A 15,456-nucleotide genomic window follows, 5' to 3' on the forward strand; every position below is an offset into this window, starting at 1 on the left:
TAGATAGGTTATACTTGCACGCTTTTCGTGAAGTTTCAAGCGCCTACCATATGATGATGAAGTTCCCAGCTCCCATAGAAGAATGAGAGGTTTAGAAAGACCAAAGGGTTAACTAGGAGTATGGTTTAGTATCCCTTAATGCCACATCTATGATCAAGCCTAAGTAAGAGGCTAACAATGAGCTGGTATGAACATTAATGGTAAAGCTTAAGTAGGGGCGAAATCCTTGCTACTGGGTGTGATCATCAACTTCCTCTTGAAAGGACCAAGAAAACCTAAGACTATTGACCTTGTTGACAAGATTGTGGATATACCTCTAAATAAGGGGTCGTCAAATAGGGTAATGAGGATTAGAAATGAGTTAAAAGATACATTTAGAGCCAATGTGGTCTTGTTGCTCCATTAATATGCAAACTTGTTTTCCTACTCGACCAAAGAATTGGCAGGGATAAACCCAAGTGTTATCTCACACAAGCTTGGGTTGAAGTTGCGTAGGCTATAGGTGAGGTAGAATAAGAGGAAGTTTACCCTAAAAGGAAAAAGAAAAGACAATTGAAGTCTAAGTGAGCAAGTTGATGGCAATGTAATACATTCGAAAGGTGAACTATCTTGAATGGCTAACCAACATGGTCTTGTTGTCCAAGGGATATGGTAAGTAACAACTTTGCATAGATTTTAGCAACTTAAACAACCCTAAGGATAACTATCCATTGCCAAGGGTCAATGCCTTGATAGATGGCATGACTAAAAGCCAACTCATTAGCTTCTGAAATGATTTTTAAGAATATCACCATATTCTTAGAAAGCCTTCTATTGATTGAGATGGAATTATCAAGCTATAAGGTTGACCACTACTTGGAAATCAGCAATGCAACCTAGTTTATTAAATGAATTGTGAACTCGAGTTTGGATTAGATAAACAACCTACAACTTGTGAATCACTCAATATTACAATTAAAGGGTTTGAGCAATAAATTTTCTACTCAAGAATCATGTCTTTCGTTGAGGGACTTAGTTTGGGGATATATCGTTTGGAGGGCCTAGAAGGAAAACCTATTATGTGCACTTGGAATATCCAAAATCTAGGAAAGTTCCATTAGTAATGAGGAAAGGGATTACCCTATTCTCCATGTAATATCCTCACCACATTTAATGAAATTATGTTTGAGATTATTCTTGTCTCTTACCGAGATGGATTGAAGGATTTGGGGACCATCTTAAACAACCAAAGGCTAGCCCCTAAGCAATGAGGGGACCACCCCTATCAATTTGACCATGCCTGAGCTAACAGGAAATTGATCAAGCAATAAGGGGACTACTCCTATCAGTCTGGCCACATTCAAGATAATGGGGAATTAGTTGAGCAATTAGGAGACCACCCCAGTTAGCTTAGTCAAAAGTGACATGAAAACTTAAAAAAGGTGGGCATGTGTAATTGAGCTAACCCCCCAAAATTTTGGCTGAGAATGACCGATAGGCAACCCTTAGTCAGACCTTGGATAAATTATAAGAATGCAAGTGCTAGAAGCTCAAGGCAATCATGGCCCATCTTTTTTCAACTTAAGTTGCCTATGTTACCTTGGTCCTTTTTACTCGACTTGTGGTCGATTTATAAAGGGTGTGGGGAGCAACAAAAAAAGAGAAATAAGACTAGGTTAAACACAAGTGAATTTTAAAACTCTGTTCAATCACTCAAAAAGTTACAAAATTCATGTTATAGAGGAAAGAAGAAAAAATTCTAACTAGAAAAGGCCTTATCATTTGCAAGTTGAATTAGAGTATTATTTGTCTCAGGTTCATTGGTTATCCCTATCTTATCTAGCTCTTGCTCTAGCTGGGTAATAACATCCTTGACAGAGCGAATGACTAAAAGGCTGAGTTCAAGAAATGCTTGAGTTGCCTTAGCTTGATGATGGTGGAACCTTTATTTCCACTTCTAGAGCTTGTCTCAAAGATAGTCTTCTACTATCGGAAGCAAAGTAGGGTCCATTAGTTGGGATTCGAGTTCCTCAACTTTTTGATGAGCCAAGCTGTTAAGCATTTCAACTGCATGACCTAGACCAGGGACGGAGCTACAGTTTCATAAAGGTGGGCAATTGCCTCCCCCTCTCCCCCTTCCCAACTTCTAAAATAGCCTATCACCGCCCTTCATTTTATGCATAAATTACTATGTTCTATAATATTTGAATATGAGAGGCAATTAAGTAATGCCAATTAAGATGGGAGAGAACAAAAAAAATTAGTGTGTTATAAAAAAATTAGTATACAGACTTAGCCTTTTGCCCTTCCCCTCCCCCAACCCAAGGTCTTAACTCCACCACTGACCTAGGCACTTGCAAAACCAAGGTCCACCTTTAACAGGGTGATGCATTTCTTCAATTACTCTAACTTGGCTTTTTGGAGAAAGATGTGATTTGCCTTGGCTTGGAGCACAACCAACTTCTCTTCCTTGCCCTTGAGAATTTTACTTTACCAGCTCATTTGGGTGTCCAGTTCTAGCATTTGCTATCAGTTCTTAACCATCTTGTGGGACAACTCAAAAAAGATTGTGATAGAAAACTCAGTATGCTAGTAACTAGGTAAAGATGTGACTCAAGGGGCATAAAGAATGAAAAGCAATTGGGTAAGCATACAAGTTTTTGTAGAAGGTATCCTTAAGAGTTTTTTATGGTAGCTTGAGCGTAACTTGGAGGTAGGTAGGCATGGGCAGGTTGTGGATCAATGTCGAGCTGCCTTCTATTTAACACCTTGGTTGTTCACCTTAACCCTCCATTGAGATGTGTGAATAAGAGGACATGCATCTCGATCATAAGCACTAGGGACTTCATTAGCACTTTAGTACTTCTTCTCGATGATGGCTTGATAGGCAAGGCCTTCTCAGTTAAAGGCTCGATAAGGGCTTTTGACTTATTATGGGGTAACAACACATTCTCAACCCTGTTCCAAGGTCAACGACACTAATTTTTTACCTCATTTTGCTTGGCCCTTTTAGAGTCAAATAACCAAGCCTCATTTACCATCTTTTTTGCAATAACTAAATCAAAGGTTAGCTTGGCTTAAAGAGAGAGAAAATAAGGGAAACCTAAAGGAAGAGTTGCAAATTGAGTTAATAACCTAAAGAAGTGGAAAAATTAAAGCAAGGAGCTAAGGGCACTTCACTTAAGAATAATGCTCGATCAAAGATAAGCTGGACAACATTGATTTGCATTATCTACTTTAGCATCTCCATGTCTCTCTTTTCTAAGCTAGACTGGTGGTTAAGGCCTTGAATCCACACCAAGCTCTGATAAGTTGGGATACTGAACTATTTTTCCTTAAGGCCTATGAAATATAATCTCATGTTCCACCTATTAAGAGAAAATGGGTTTTTCATATAGGGAATGGCCATAAAGGAATACCCACACTCGACCTTATTGATCACAAAAACTTGAAACATCATTTTCAAGAAGAGTCGAATATTAAGGGTAATGCCCATGGCTCAGTAATAGATAATTAAGGAAACTAAGTTCCTTTAACTGTTTGGGGCGAGCTATCTTGAACAAGGAGAATACTTTAGGTATAGGCTCGGTTAGAGGGAATCCAAGGCCAACCTCGAGTGCACCTCGAGTGCATACTTGTACATGACTAAGCTACCAAAAGGAGTTTTGATGAGCCTTTGACCCTCTTTGGAATAGTGTACCAAAAGTTTTTTCAGGGAAGATAAAACCTCTAGTGTAAGGCCCAAACATCTTACTCACTTAGGACCAATCTATCTTTTGTGAGGCCTTCTTGGAGCACCTAAGACTCAATATCCACCTTTTCCTTCTTGGAAGCTCGATCAAACTCCCTAAGCCTATAGGTCGTGGCCTTATACTTGATGAGGTGAGAAGACACCTACACCTTCGCTTCTCCCAGCCTTGGTTTTTTTAGAGTTTTATTAAAGGGGTCATTATTACTAGAGAATGAGCCAAACCAAGTGTTTAAGCTCCCACTCCCTATTGAGTTGGACTCTATGGCTTGGGAATCACTAGAAAACATCTTAAGGGGTTGCTTAAGCTATGGAAAAAGAAAGGAAATGAAGAGAACTAACCAAGAGAGATAAAGAAGACTAGTTGAAGACCAAAGAAAGAAAGTCAAGCTAAAAAAAAAGATGAGCCATATGATCAACTAGATTGAACTAAGCATTTCTTGAAATTTGTTGAGATGCAAGCGAACCCCTGCAAAAACAAGACAATGATTTATATAAGATGGGAAGAGTAACCTCCGTGCTCTATATTTTGGCCACCCCCTCCTAAAAGCCAAAAGACACCATGGAAGGGTGTGAGTTGCCATACTACTCTTATAAGCCCAAATACAAAGAATTAATGCCCAAAGGAAAAATTTTATACTATTAAATGAAAAGCTAAAATGACTAGCATTGTACTCCTTGAACCAAACATACAACTTAGCTTGAGGAATGGGGGACAAGTGATGAGGGAACATCTAAGGGACGTAGGGTTACTCATTTACCTTTAAGAATAACCCACTCTCTTCCTAGTACATATCCTTGCTAACAACCAAAAGGGAAGGGCATGAGTCCTCTATTCGACTAATATTGGAGATAGCTGGTAGATTTAAATCTTGGGGATTTGCGACCAACCAAAGAAGATTTGCCATCTATACCATACAATATGCTAAACTCTGAGAACCTCGACAATAAATCTCGATGACCAACTCCAGATATCTCACCCAACTAACTCTTAACCCAACTTATATAAAAATCTCAATCTTTTTTATATTCAACTAATACAAACGTTCTACATAATTATTTTTCTTATTGATTGACTTGACCTTTGGAGGATAAATCGAGGATTCAACCACAAGTTATTTTACAGGTACTTGGCTCGATATTGAATTATGGCGATTGGTCCCTAATATCGTTAATTAAAAATATATTTTTTAATTTTTTTAAAAATGAATGCTATTGGTTTTTAAAGCATGAAAGATTAGCGGTCATTTGTTATGAAATTAGAGTTAAAAATATTAAAAAAATGCCCTCAACAACTAAATAAGTCCTTAATTTTTTTTTTTTAAATTAACCCATAGCAAAATAAAGAACTTAGTCTAAAAAAAAGCGAAATGAAAAAAAAAAAATTGGTATGAATATAAGTTCCCTTACCTAATGCCTACAATTTTGCGATAAATTCACTTGACTAGAAAATATTACTCACATAAAAAGGGTATCTCTAAGTGTTATTTGAAAGAAAGTAATATTTATTCAATTGCAAATGAGAATAAAATGCAAAAGATTTCAAAAAGTAGAGAGAGAAAACTAATTTATGATATTTTTTTCATATTGGAGATAATAATGGAAATGGATGAATTGTAAGTTTATTAAATAATAAATTACCATTAATATTCTTGATGATGGTCAAAATTTGATCAAAAGAGAAATAGTGATGACTCGTGTCGTGTATTGACTATTGAGGTATTTGCACTCAAAAGAAATAAAAAATAAAAAGACCCTATGATATTGCAAAGAGGGTCATTTGATGGTTAAGTCATCATAGAAAATGTGATGGAAGTATATAATAAATACAAAAGAATTTAGTTTATTAACGAGTGCACTTTTGTATATCTTAACCATAACTAATGGTACGGTAAAATAGTTGTCACTTATCTTATTTATGTGTTCTTGACCAGACAAATAATATTTTCCATTTTGATCTAAAATATTCATACCTTGAAGAGGATTGCTTTTATAAATTGTTATAAATGTCTCCATGAGTTATTAGCCTAGATTTTTTTTATACTAATATTGGATAAAATGCTATTTACTTGAATAGTATTTGTTAAAATGAGTAAAATAAGATTGTATCAAGATAATATTATAATACTTTTTAAACTAAAATATAAAATGATCAAGATAAAGTTGAGAAATATTTTAAAATTTTTATTAAACTGTTTGTTAAATTTTTTTGAATACACTAGATGACACATATGTCATTTGTTTTTTATCTATAAGAATCAAGATAAATTTATTTGAATGGGAAAGATAAATTTATCTGAAAAATTTTAGATAATAAATCACGTGACTTCTTTTTCAACGATTACTGAATAAGTTTATATTTTATTTTTTTCAATTTATATCTTTATTAACAACTACCTTAAGAAATTAATGAAGTTACCTAACCTGTCTATTTTATAAATGCGCCAAATTTATCATTGAAGGGTAAGGTCACTAAAATCTGTGTAAGGCCTTCAAACAAAAAGGGACCTCAAGATATTTTCAAAAATTAGTCTTATTTGTTATAAAAAAGAATTAAAAATAAAAGAATTTTTTTTTTTATATTTTAAAAGACCCTTAAATTAGTAATGAGTTGGGCCCAATCCGAGCTGACGCTGGTTTAGCCACATCAACTTTCTTAATAAAAAAGATAAAAAGATTTATTAAGAAATTACAAAATTATGGAGGTTAAAGATAATGAATGAAAGCTCGTTAATTTATCAAAAACATGGACGAAAGAGCTACTTCCGTATACTCCACTCCATGCCCTCTCTCTCTCTCTATCGCCTGAAACGCAGTGTACTCTCCAAGCAGCTGGACATTAAAGTTGAACCGGAAAACTCTGAAAAAAAAACAAAGGAAAGCGGTCGGTGCGCCAGATTGAATTGTAGAGTGAGGAAGACGAAAATGAAGACAATGGTGGCTCTTGCTCCTTCCTGTTGCGTAATTCGTCGCTGGTCAATTGGCCGCCGCCACTTTCCTCGTATTATTAATGCCCGCGGCATCATAAATATCAGCATCGGCACTCAAAAACCCCGACTCAGCCCTTTCTCTTCTCAATTTTCCCACTCGGAGCCCTTCTCTCCGACAACAATCGCCATGGCCTCTTCTTCAACTCAGGTCCCCATGATCTATCTATCATAGGGTTTCATCACTTATCTTTACTTTCTACCATTTTCAATTCGCCCAATTAATTCTCCTTTTCTTTAGCAAGTTTATCATTTATTAATGTAATCTTTTGGTGGAAATTGTTGATTTGTTGTTTCAGAGTGCGTCAGCTGCGGATTCTTCTACTAGTTCTGAATTAAATGTTTTCCAGCTCATTCAGTATCATCAGGTACTTTTATTTTCCTTTCTACCATTAAACTTGTAATATGTGTAGCCTAAGGTATATGTGGAGTTTATATCGTTAGAAGGAACTATATATGCTTGTCTTGACTGCAGGAAAAGGCTGCTAGGCTGCCTCCTCTTGAAGAAATTCGGACTGTTTTAGATCACAGTTCACGCGGCATGCTCTCTACTTTCTCTCAGGTTTTCCCTCCAATCCTCATGTTTGATGCTCAAATTCAAATGGTTGTCATGATTATGTTCCAATTTGTTCATTTATTTTCCTTAAAAGAAGGGCCCCGGGGTGTTATTGTGTCTGATATGCATTAGAACGTATGCTATTTTGTTTTTGGATAACTAATATAATTAATCAGCATTCTAATGGTCCAAAGCAAACTTTTTGTGTATAACTATACCCTAGAAGGGCCATATCTGCTGTATTTTTATTTTCTGAATGCTGACAGATTCATGCAGACATAATTTACCTTTTTGTTTCTACAATTAGTTCATTACCTTCAGAGCTTATTGAAATTCCTTTTCAATTTGTAGAAGCACGAAGGTTACCCGTCTGGTTCAATGGTGGACTTTGCTTGTGATGCCTATGGGTCTCCAATATTGGCTGTCAGCAGCTTGGCGGTTCATACCAAGGTTTGTTCTTGATTTTAAATTTTATTATCACACACACACACACACACATATGAGGGATTATTCAAAATGACAGCTTCAGATCAGACTCAGATGTCCATGATTCTGAAGTGTTTTGTATCTGGTTCAAAAATACAGTTAGGTTAAACAATTCGAAATATATGTGCTTGTAGATCCTGCATGCTCCCCATATAGTAGGATAAAACGCTTGGTATGTTTTTCTAGACCCTACAAGTTAATCAATTGTTGTTTAACTGAATGTTAGCAGACAGCAAAAAGGGAATGAGGAACTGGAGTTATTTTTAAACTATTATTCATGCAAAAAAGCCAAGTAACTTTTAGGTCGGTCTTATTAAAATGGTCAACTAATTTCTGAATTCATTATTTTTGAATATGCCTTCTTACATGTTACTGATAAGCTTGATCACTAAAAGGATAACCTAGTTCACTGGATTTATGTATCCTCACTCTGTGGAGAGAAGATTATTTATGTGGTTGTAATATGCAACTTCAGATTTCAATGGGGCAACAACCTTTACCATTACTCAAAGCAACCATTATCGGATCAATAACCCTATAGGAGTATTGTAATCCCTCTATTCTTCTTTAATAAATGTCCTATTCATACTCTCTTTCCTCATTGTCAATTTGTGACAAGACTTAAAGCAAATACTTGGAGTATCTTTATTTTCTTAATTTTTTTGTTTTTTTAATTAACATTGTTTTTAGTGATCTTATAGTTCATGGGAAGTAGATTATTTGATACTGGCTTCCTGTCACAGGACCTCTTAGCTAATCCAAAATGCTCATTGCTCATAGCAAAAGATCCCGAGGATAGGACTGATTTAGTTATAACCCTGCATGGTGATGCTGTTTATGTAAGTCAATAACGTTTCAGTAACATTTTATTCTGTTATGCATTCCCTCCAAGACCTTCTACTTGGAGCATTAAATTTTTTTTTTTCTTTTGGTAAACTGTGTAGGTCTCTGACAAAGATAGAGAAGCAATACGTACTGTATACTTGGCTAGGCATCCCAATGCATTCTGGGTAACTTTTGTGTATCTATTCTTTAGCATACATGGGATAGTCTACTTCTCTAGTCATTTAGAAGAACTAATAAGACGACCCTACTGATATGAAGGTTGACTTTGGTGACTTCCAATTTTTGCGTATTGAGCCCAAAGTCATACATTATGTTTCAGGGATTGCAACAGCTTCACTGGGTTCAGGAGGTTTGTGTTTGATCTACCAAATTTTGCTTTCTTTTATTTTTGTAAGTCCATTGGAAAAATATAAAGACTACCTACTTGAGGTAGGAACAATTTGATGGTTTCATTGTCATTTGAGTTGAGCACAACAAGGCAGCAATGATAATGATGACAGATTATTCCTGCTGAATGATTATGCAGCCTGTTTGTTTATTCATTGTTTTACATATTTGATCAGCCATGTTAGTACTTTCTACTTACCACCTATTTCTGTTTTCACTTCTCTTCCCACTTCCAGAGTTTAGCAAAGAGGAGTATAGAGCCACAAAAGTGGATCCTATATATCAGTTTTCCAAGCCTATTGTGGTACTAAATGACTGATACCATTGTCCGCCCCCCCTCCCTTCTCCTCTGCTTTTGGCGCATATTTCTTGTTCATCATATTTTATTTTTACCTCCTCCTCCATTCATTGCCTAATTTTTTGGCAGTCTCACATGAATAAAGATCATGGCGGTGATACCAAACTGATTGTGCAGCACTCAACATCAATTCCGGTAATCAGGATAACTACTTTAAACAACTTATGTTTATTTGACAAGTAGCTGGGAGGGTTTTTTGTTACTAGCTAGGCAATCCAAGAATGGGGTTGAATTGGATCATTAAACATAAAATCAGAAGATTAAGCTTTAAGAGACTAAGGTATATATTTAAACTCAAGAATAATGAATGTCAAAAACCAACCTGCAAAGGTACAAGAAGAAGATAAATGTATATATGAAAAAGTCAAGTGAAGGGACAATAGATCTTCAGTTCAGGAGTTCTTCATGATGTCCAAAAACCTGCTGTTTCAGAATGTTTTTTTAATGTTTTGCCAGGTTTCAGTTTTCTTTTATTTGTTTCGGTGGGAACTTTGTAATTTCAGTTTCCACTAATTTTTTGTGTCTATGTCTTTGGATACAAATTTTCATCCATTTCAATAGGAATGAAATGAAATTTGGTTCCTCTGTGCCAACTACTTAGGAAATTGTGATGACATCGGGTTTTATAACAGAGGTGGATCCAACAATTGATCTGGTAATAAATGCAAACAGAGTTCACCAATATTAGTTATCTTTTCTGTTGTAAATGCATTTTTTTCTAGTCCTGGAATATTGTTAACACTACACTGGAGAAGGGACTTCTCTTTCTTTCTTTCTTTCTTTTTCTGGGTAAGGAGCACTGGAGCAGGATCATTTTCTTATCACTTAATTTCTATGATGTTCTGCTGAAAAGATGGATTACATCAGAATCCTACCAACTTTTCAACCTTCCTTCTTTTTCTGCACAGTTACCATAGATCAAAAATTTTCCAGTAGTAAATTACTTATGAGTGTCAAATTTTGTTCAATAGGTTGGGATGTTGAACCTTACTGCTTCTTTTATGCAAGAATGTGTCTTTTTTTAAAAAATTTATATGGCAAATTAACTGTGTTGAAGTGGTTGCAGACAGCATATGCATTCTTTATTCACATTTTAATGTTCCATTCCCTAGGTGGATTTTGCTCACATGCTGGATTTGGACAGTCTTGGCTTCAATGTTAAGGTACTGGTGTACCTGCAACTATCTTTTTTTTCCATTCCTAATTTTGTGCATGACTTTGCACTTATCATGAAAAAATATTTTATATACATAAATCTTCCTTCTGTTGTATTGATGTAACTTCTAGTTGAAATTATTGTCTTGTCCTAAAGAGCTAGGACTTTTCTCAGCTCCAAGTTCATAAAATTGAAAGTAGCTCCTTTTTGTTGAATGCTTGAATCAATATTGCTTTTCCCTTAGAGACTAAGTGAAAACTTTTCCTTTATTGAAGACAGAGTCTATTGATTTGTACCTTTTTTTTTTTCCGGTTTTCCCCCTCTTGTTATGTAGTTCTGCCACTTCAAGGCTCATTTGTGCTTAATATGTGTATTTAGGCTGGCTATCAAGGGGATACTTTTAAGCTACGAGTACCCTTCCCTAGACGTGCAGTTGATAGAAAGTAAGTCATTTATTTTAATTGATCTGTTACAGCTTAGATGTTTGTGTGTTGATCTAACCTGCTACACAACAACACTACATCTGATCACCATCAGCATAGCTCCATGAGCTCTCCGCCATTATAGTGCACATCATTCTTAAAAGTTTCTGCCGTTTTTGTTAGCTCTTTCTCTACCTCTTTTGCAAAAACTTGTTACATTGTGTCCACTCTGTTCCCAGGAATATCTAACGGTCTTCGCTCTTCTTCTCATATAACTATCTGAATCATGCTCAAGTATCTTATTTTCTATAGGAGTCACTTCAACCTTATTGACTATAATCTCATTTCTAATTCTATCATTTTTTTTTGTATGACACTTTCACCTTAATATTCTCATCTCTAATACACTTATATTTTGCACATAATGGTGCTTTTGCCAATATTTGATGCCATATAATGAAGTTGTTTAATTGCCGTTCGATAAAATTTCCTTTTAGCTTATCGATTTTACTATTGCATAAAACACAGGATGCATTTCTTCATTTTGAACATTACACCGTAATTCTTTAAATATCATCCTTAATAAACTCCTCATCATTTTTGGACAATTGTGTAATATTATGAAAGTGTGTCAAATGAAAAAACAAAGTAATGCCAGTGGCAAGGGCTGAATCACTCCCTATCAGCTGACATGCTAGTACTTGTGCTGCTGTGGATTTTTCTAAACTGGTATCCCAAGATTTTACTTAAACCGATGTGGTCCATATTGTAAGACCATAGATAGGACCATGTCGCTGTTGTGTGTGAACTCTTGTATATATCCATGAATGCCAGTGATAAAGAATAATGACTTACACAATTCACGCTTCCATTTGAAGGAATGGGTTAGGTAATGGTTTCTCCCCATTCCGATGCCTGTTTTATTAGACTACCTACAGAAGAGCTACCTGGCTGCTGCCTCCACAGACTAGCAGTGTGCGGTTTCCCACATTTATGTTCCCCAATGCATTGTGACTTGGCTCTAAAGTGATGATAGAAGTTGATAAATTGATTATGATACTAATGGCCAAGTGTGTTAATATTTGGCTAGCTGTCTTTCATGTTGACCCATCAGTATCTTTTCTATTTACTTTTGCAGAGATGTGAAGACCCTTATAGTTGAAATGCTTCAAGCTGCAAAGTCTCAAGTTAATTGATTCTATTAATGAAGGATGATGAGGTTCAGTTCCAAACACCTGATGCATTTTGTATCATATGACACGTTGCATAAAATATCTTGTGTTTTCCTGTCTCTTTTCATGGACATCCTTTGAATAGCATATTAACTCAACCAACCATCTTGTTGCGGTGAAATCAGAAGCTCATTCTTTGAAGTCTGGGAAAATAATAAGATAGCTATTCTAGCATGGAACTATCTACTTTCTCCCCCTTGGAAGGTCACTCCTCCACTCAACGCAGCCCCGTACTCTTTTCATATCACACAAACATTTGCATATTTTGTTGATATTTTTGCAAAATTACTCACAGATGGAGGAATGGGGTGTTCTCTCCCCCTTGTACAAAAAATATAAAATATTGATTTTTTTCAACAATTGTTAATATGTTTGTATAGTGTTTAGAACGACAGGTCATAAAATTTTCCTGCATATAACCTCAATGGTTATTTTGTGTCTTAGGAATTAGTTATTTTTTTCTTGAGTTCTCTCATGCTTCATTTTTTTTTTTTTTTTTCTTGATCTGCTATCCTTGGAAAGTACTTGTGAATTCTCTTTCCTCTTATGCAAATTTGTCACAAATGTTGAGGGCGCGACCGCGCTCGTGTCCTTTCCAGATTTGTAAGAGCATTTATTCATATGCTATATAATGTCATCCATTCCATACTGGTCCTGACGTTTGGATTGGAGTCGTACTTCATTTTTATGTGTTACGTATTCTGTGCAACACACATTCTTCATCCTCTTAAGCCACGGATCATTTCAGGGGTCCTCCATTCATCCAACTGCCCCTATTCATCATTCTGCAGGATCTTGAAAGCACGGAGAGTGACCTCTTCTTTTGATATAGCAGAATGGGAATGAGAAAACTACTCTAGCCGGTGTGGATTAGGCTTGCGCATTAGCTTTGGATAAATATTGTATTCAAAGGTTGTGGAACCTTTTCCTCTTTCAATTGGAATTGGATGGACCTCAGGAGGATGGAAAGCCGTTAGGCCAATGAAGTGGCACTGAAGTTTGAAGCACAAGCAAACAAAAACAAGAACAAAAAAAGAGGAAGGCTTAGGCCGTCCATCATCCATGTGTTTGGGCTTGGACTAACGGTCTCATCATAGCCATAGGGTTGGCCTGTGGCCTGGCCTTTGAATAAATAACACCAACAATCTCAATCCCTCGCTCTTCTTTGTCAATTTCCCATCCCAATCGCCTTTGCATTAACACAACAGCCTAACAACGGAGGCAAAGGCAACCAAGACGAGGATCAATCTTTTTGTTGTTGCGGTGGCGGCTTCTTCCGTCTCTGGAAAACTGTTTTGAATGAATAAGCATATAACATAGCATAGGACAAAATAAATATATTTTAAAAGGGGGTGGGTTGGATATCTAAGTATAGATTAAGTTGTTTTAAAAAAGTTTTTAGAGCACGAGTTAAGTGGTTGAATTATGATAAGTTGAAATTTATATCAGTAGGTCGTGAGTTCGAATTTTTGTCTTACGCAGTAAAACAAAGTTTCTGTTTGCGACTTATTTTTTCTGTCGAAATTAAGAGTACGAGCAGCAAGAGAATCACAGAAAAACGATGATCGTTTGAAAAATACAATAACATTTTGATCATTTTGAGACTTACTAATCACTGCCTCAAATTATTAACATAAGTATCTTTTAATTTATTCTATAAACAAATAAAATTTTGATTATATAAGAAAACACAAAATAAGGTCATATATAAGGGAGTTGGGACAGATAAATCAAACTATAATTAACTTAAAATTCCATATAATTAATACATAATAAAAAAATTGGTAGAGTCAATTAACCCCACACTATGCTAGCGCCGGCCCTAGATATAGCCAACCGGACTTATGGCTGTTTATTTATTTATATTTTCGGTTGGTACTCCACGAAGGCAATTCATGGATTATAATAATACTTTCAAATATAACATAAACATTTAATTATAACATAGTTGAAAATAAAATTAGAAATATGATTGAGATTAGTTTGGTTGACTATAAGGGTACATATTTACTCATGTTTTGGATAATAATAAAATATTTTTAAATTATACAATATTTGTTAATAAAAATATAGATAAAAAATATAAAATATGAAAAATATTTAACATATTTGTCTTTTTTAATGTATTTATTAAATTTATCTGACAACACTCACTCACGTGACTTCTTATTTGAATTTTTCAAAATATGCTTATTTATCTCTTTCTCAATATAAGCATATTTTAATTCTTATAGATAAGAAAAAATGACGATTGTGTCTTCCAATGCATTCTAAAAAATTTAACAAATAATTTAATTAAAAAATTAAAATATTTTCCAATCTTATATTGATCATTTCATATTTTAGTCTGAAAAGTATTCCTACCTTATTTCGATATAAATTTATTTTAGTCATTTTAACAAGTGTTAAAGAAGATAATTTGTATTTTTTAAGAACAACCTCTATTGATAGTGTTTAAATAAATAAAGTTACTTAGGTTTAACTATATTAGGTAGTCGACTTGTACTTATAACTAGACAAATTAAAATTGATCATTGTTATAAAGAATGAAATAAGAATTACAAGTAGTCGATTAATATATAACTCTAGTTAATTAGAGTCAAAAATAAAAAAGAACAACCACAGTAGTCAACTAATTAGTTGATCCAAACTAATCTACAAAAGTTTGACATAAACCTTTAGTTCTTTTTAAAAAAATCAAGTAGTTGACTAGTTGCTTACATTAATAAACTAAAGTTTGACAATAAATTATAAGTCTTTTGGAAGATATTTAACTAGCCAACTAGTGACACTCCTCTAGCCTAACGAAGCTCGATAGAATGCTTGGTTGATGTTCTGAGAGTGTGATAATTATAACTCAAAATTCTTGTTTATCTATGAGCTTGTCATAATTGTAATTCACAATTCAAATTTGACTGAGATTGTGACTTCTAATTTGACCGTAATTATGATTTCGAATTTGACTGTAATTATGATGTTGTCAAATTCGATTTTATATGAGATTTATCTTATTTAGAGAAATATCCTCATAAATCTTCTGATCAGGATATAATTTCTTATGTACATTTATAGATGATTTTAGATCTATTAGTTGCAACTATATTATTTTTGTATTACCAATATTTGATTAGTGATATTTTATTCTTTTTACTCGTAGCTTTTCTTAATTTGAGTTTTTCATGTTAAATTTGGTGTTCGTGTGTGATTGATCAATTTGATTATTGTTTGTATTCAATTTAATTTCGTGACAAAGAGCTACAACTAGTCAACTGGTAATTTCACAACTCAATTAACATATG

The 15,456-nt window shown here is 34.6% G+C and overlaps 1 protein-coding gene across 3 annotated transcripts; it reads left to right on the plus strand.

The window, feature by feature from the left end:
• Positions 1–6,495: 6,495 nt before the first annotated feature.
• On the plus strand, positions 6,496–13,586 carry LOC127790999 (glutamyl-tRNA reductase-binding protein, chloroplastic-like). Of its 3 annotated transcripts, none has more exons than XM_052320736.1 (13): positions 6,496–6,865; positions 7,014–7,082; positions 7,190–7,276; positions 7,622–7,720; positions 8,500–8,595; positions 8,701–8,766; positions 8,861–8,951; positions 9,226–9,293; positions 9,417–9,482; positions 10,460–10,510; positions 10,882–10,946; positions 12,064–12,144; positions 12,949–13,586. In XM_052320736.1, the coding sequence occupies exons 1-12, from the start codon at positions 6,509–6,511 to the stop codon at positions 12,119–12,121; spliced, it is 1,173 nt and encodes a 390-aa protein (XP_052176696.1). In that variant the 5' UTR covers positions 6,496–6,508; the 3' UTR covers positions 12,122–12,144; positions 12,949–13,586. The 3 variants fall into 3 exon arrangements, with proteins under 3 accessions (XP_052176696.1, XP_052176697.1, XP_052176695.1); XM_052320737.1 differs by lacking the exon at positions 12,949–13,586 and adding an exon at positions 12,283–12,757; XM_052320735.1 differs by lacking the exon at positions 12,949–13,586 and having other exon boundaries at positions 12,064–12,757.
• Positions 13,587–15,456: the final 1,870 nt, after the last annotated feature.

This window comes from Diospyros lotus, chromosome 14 (assembly GCF_014633365.1).
Source record: "Diospyros lotus cultivar Yz01 chromosome 14, ASM1463336v1, whole genome shotgun sequence".
Taxonomy (NCBI): domain Eukaryota; kingdom Viridiplantae; phylum Streptophyta; class Magnoliopsida; order Ericales; family Ebenaceae; genus Diospyros; species Diospyros lotus.

Bases quoted from the DNA above. Each gene is read 5' to 3' on its own strand.
- LOC127790999 (XM_052320736.1), top strand. From the start codon at position 6,509: ATGCCCTCTCTCTCTCTCTATCGCCTGAAACGCAGTGTACTCTCCAAG. The intron at 7,277-7,621 runs GTTTTCCCTCCA...TTCAATTTGTAG, and splicing joins TGCTCTCTACTTTCTCTCAG to AAGCACGAAGGTTACCCGTC. The intron at 10,947-12,063 runs GTAAGTCATTTA...TTACTTTTGCAG, and splicing joins AGACGTGCAGTTGATAGAAA to AGATGTGAAGACCCTTATAG.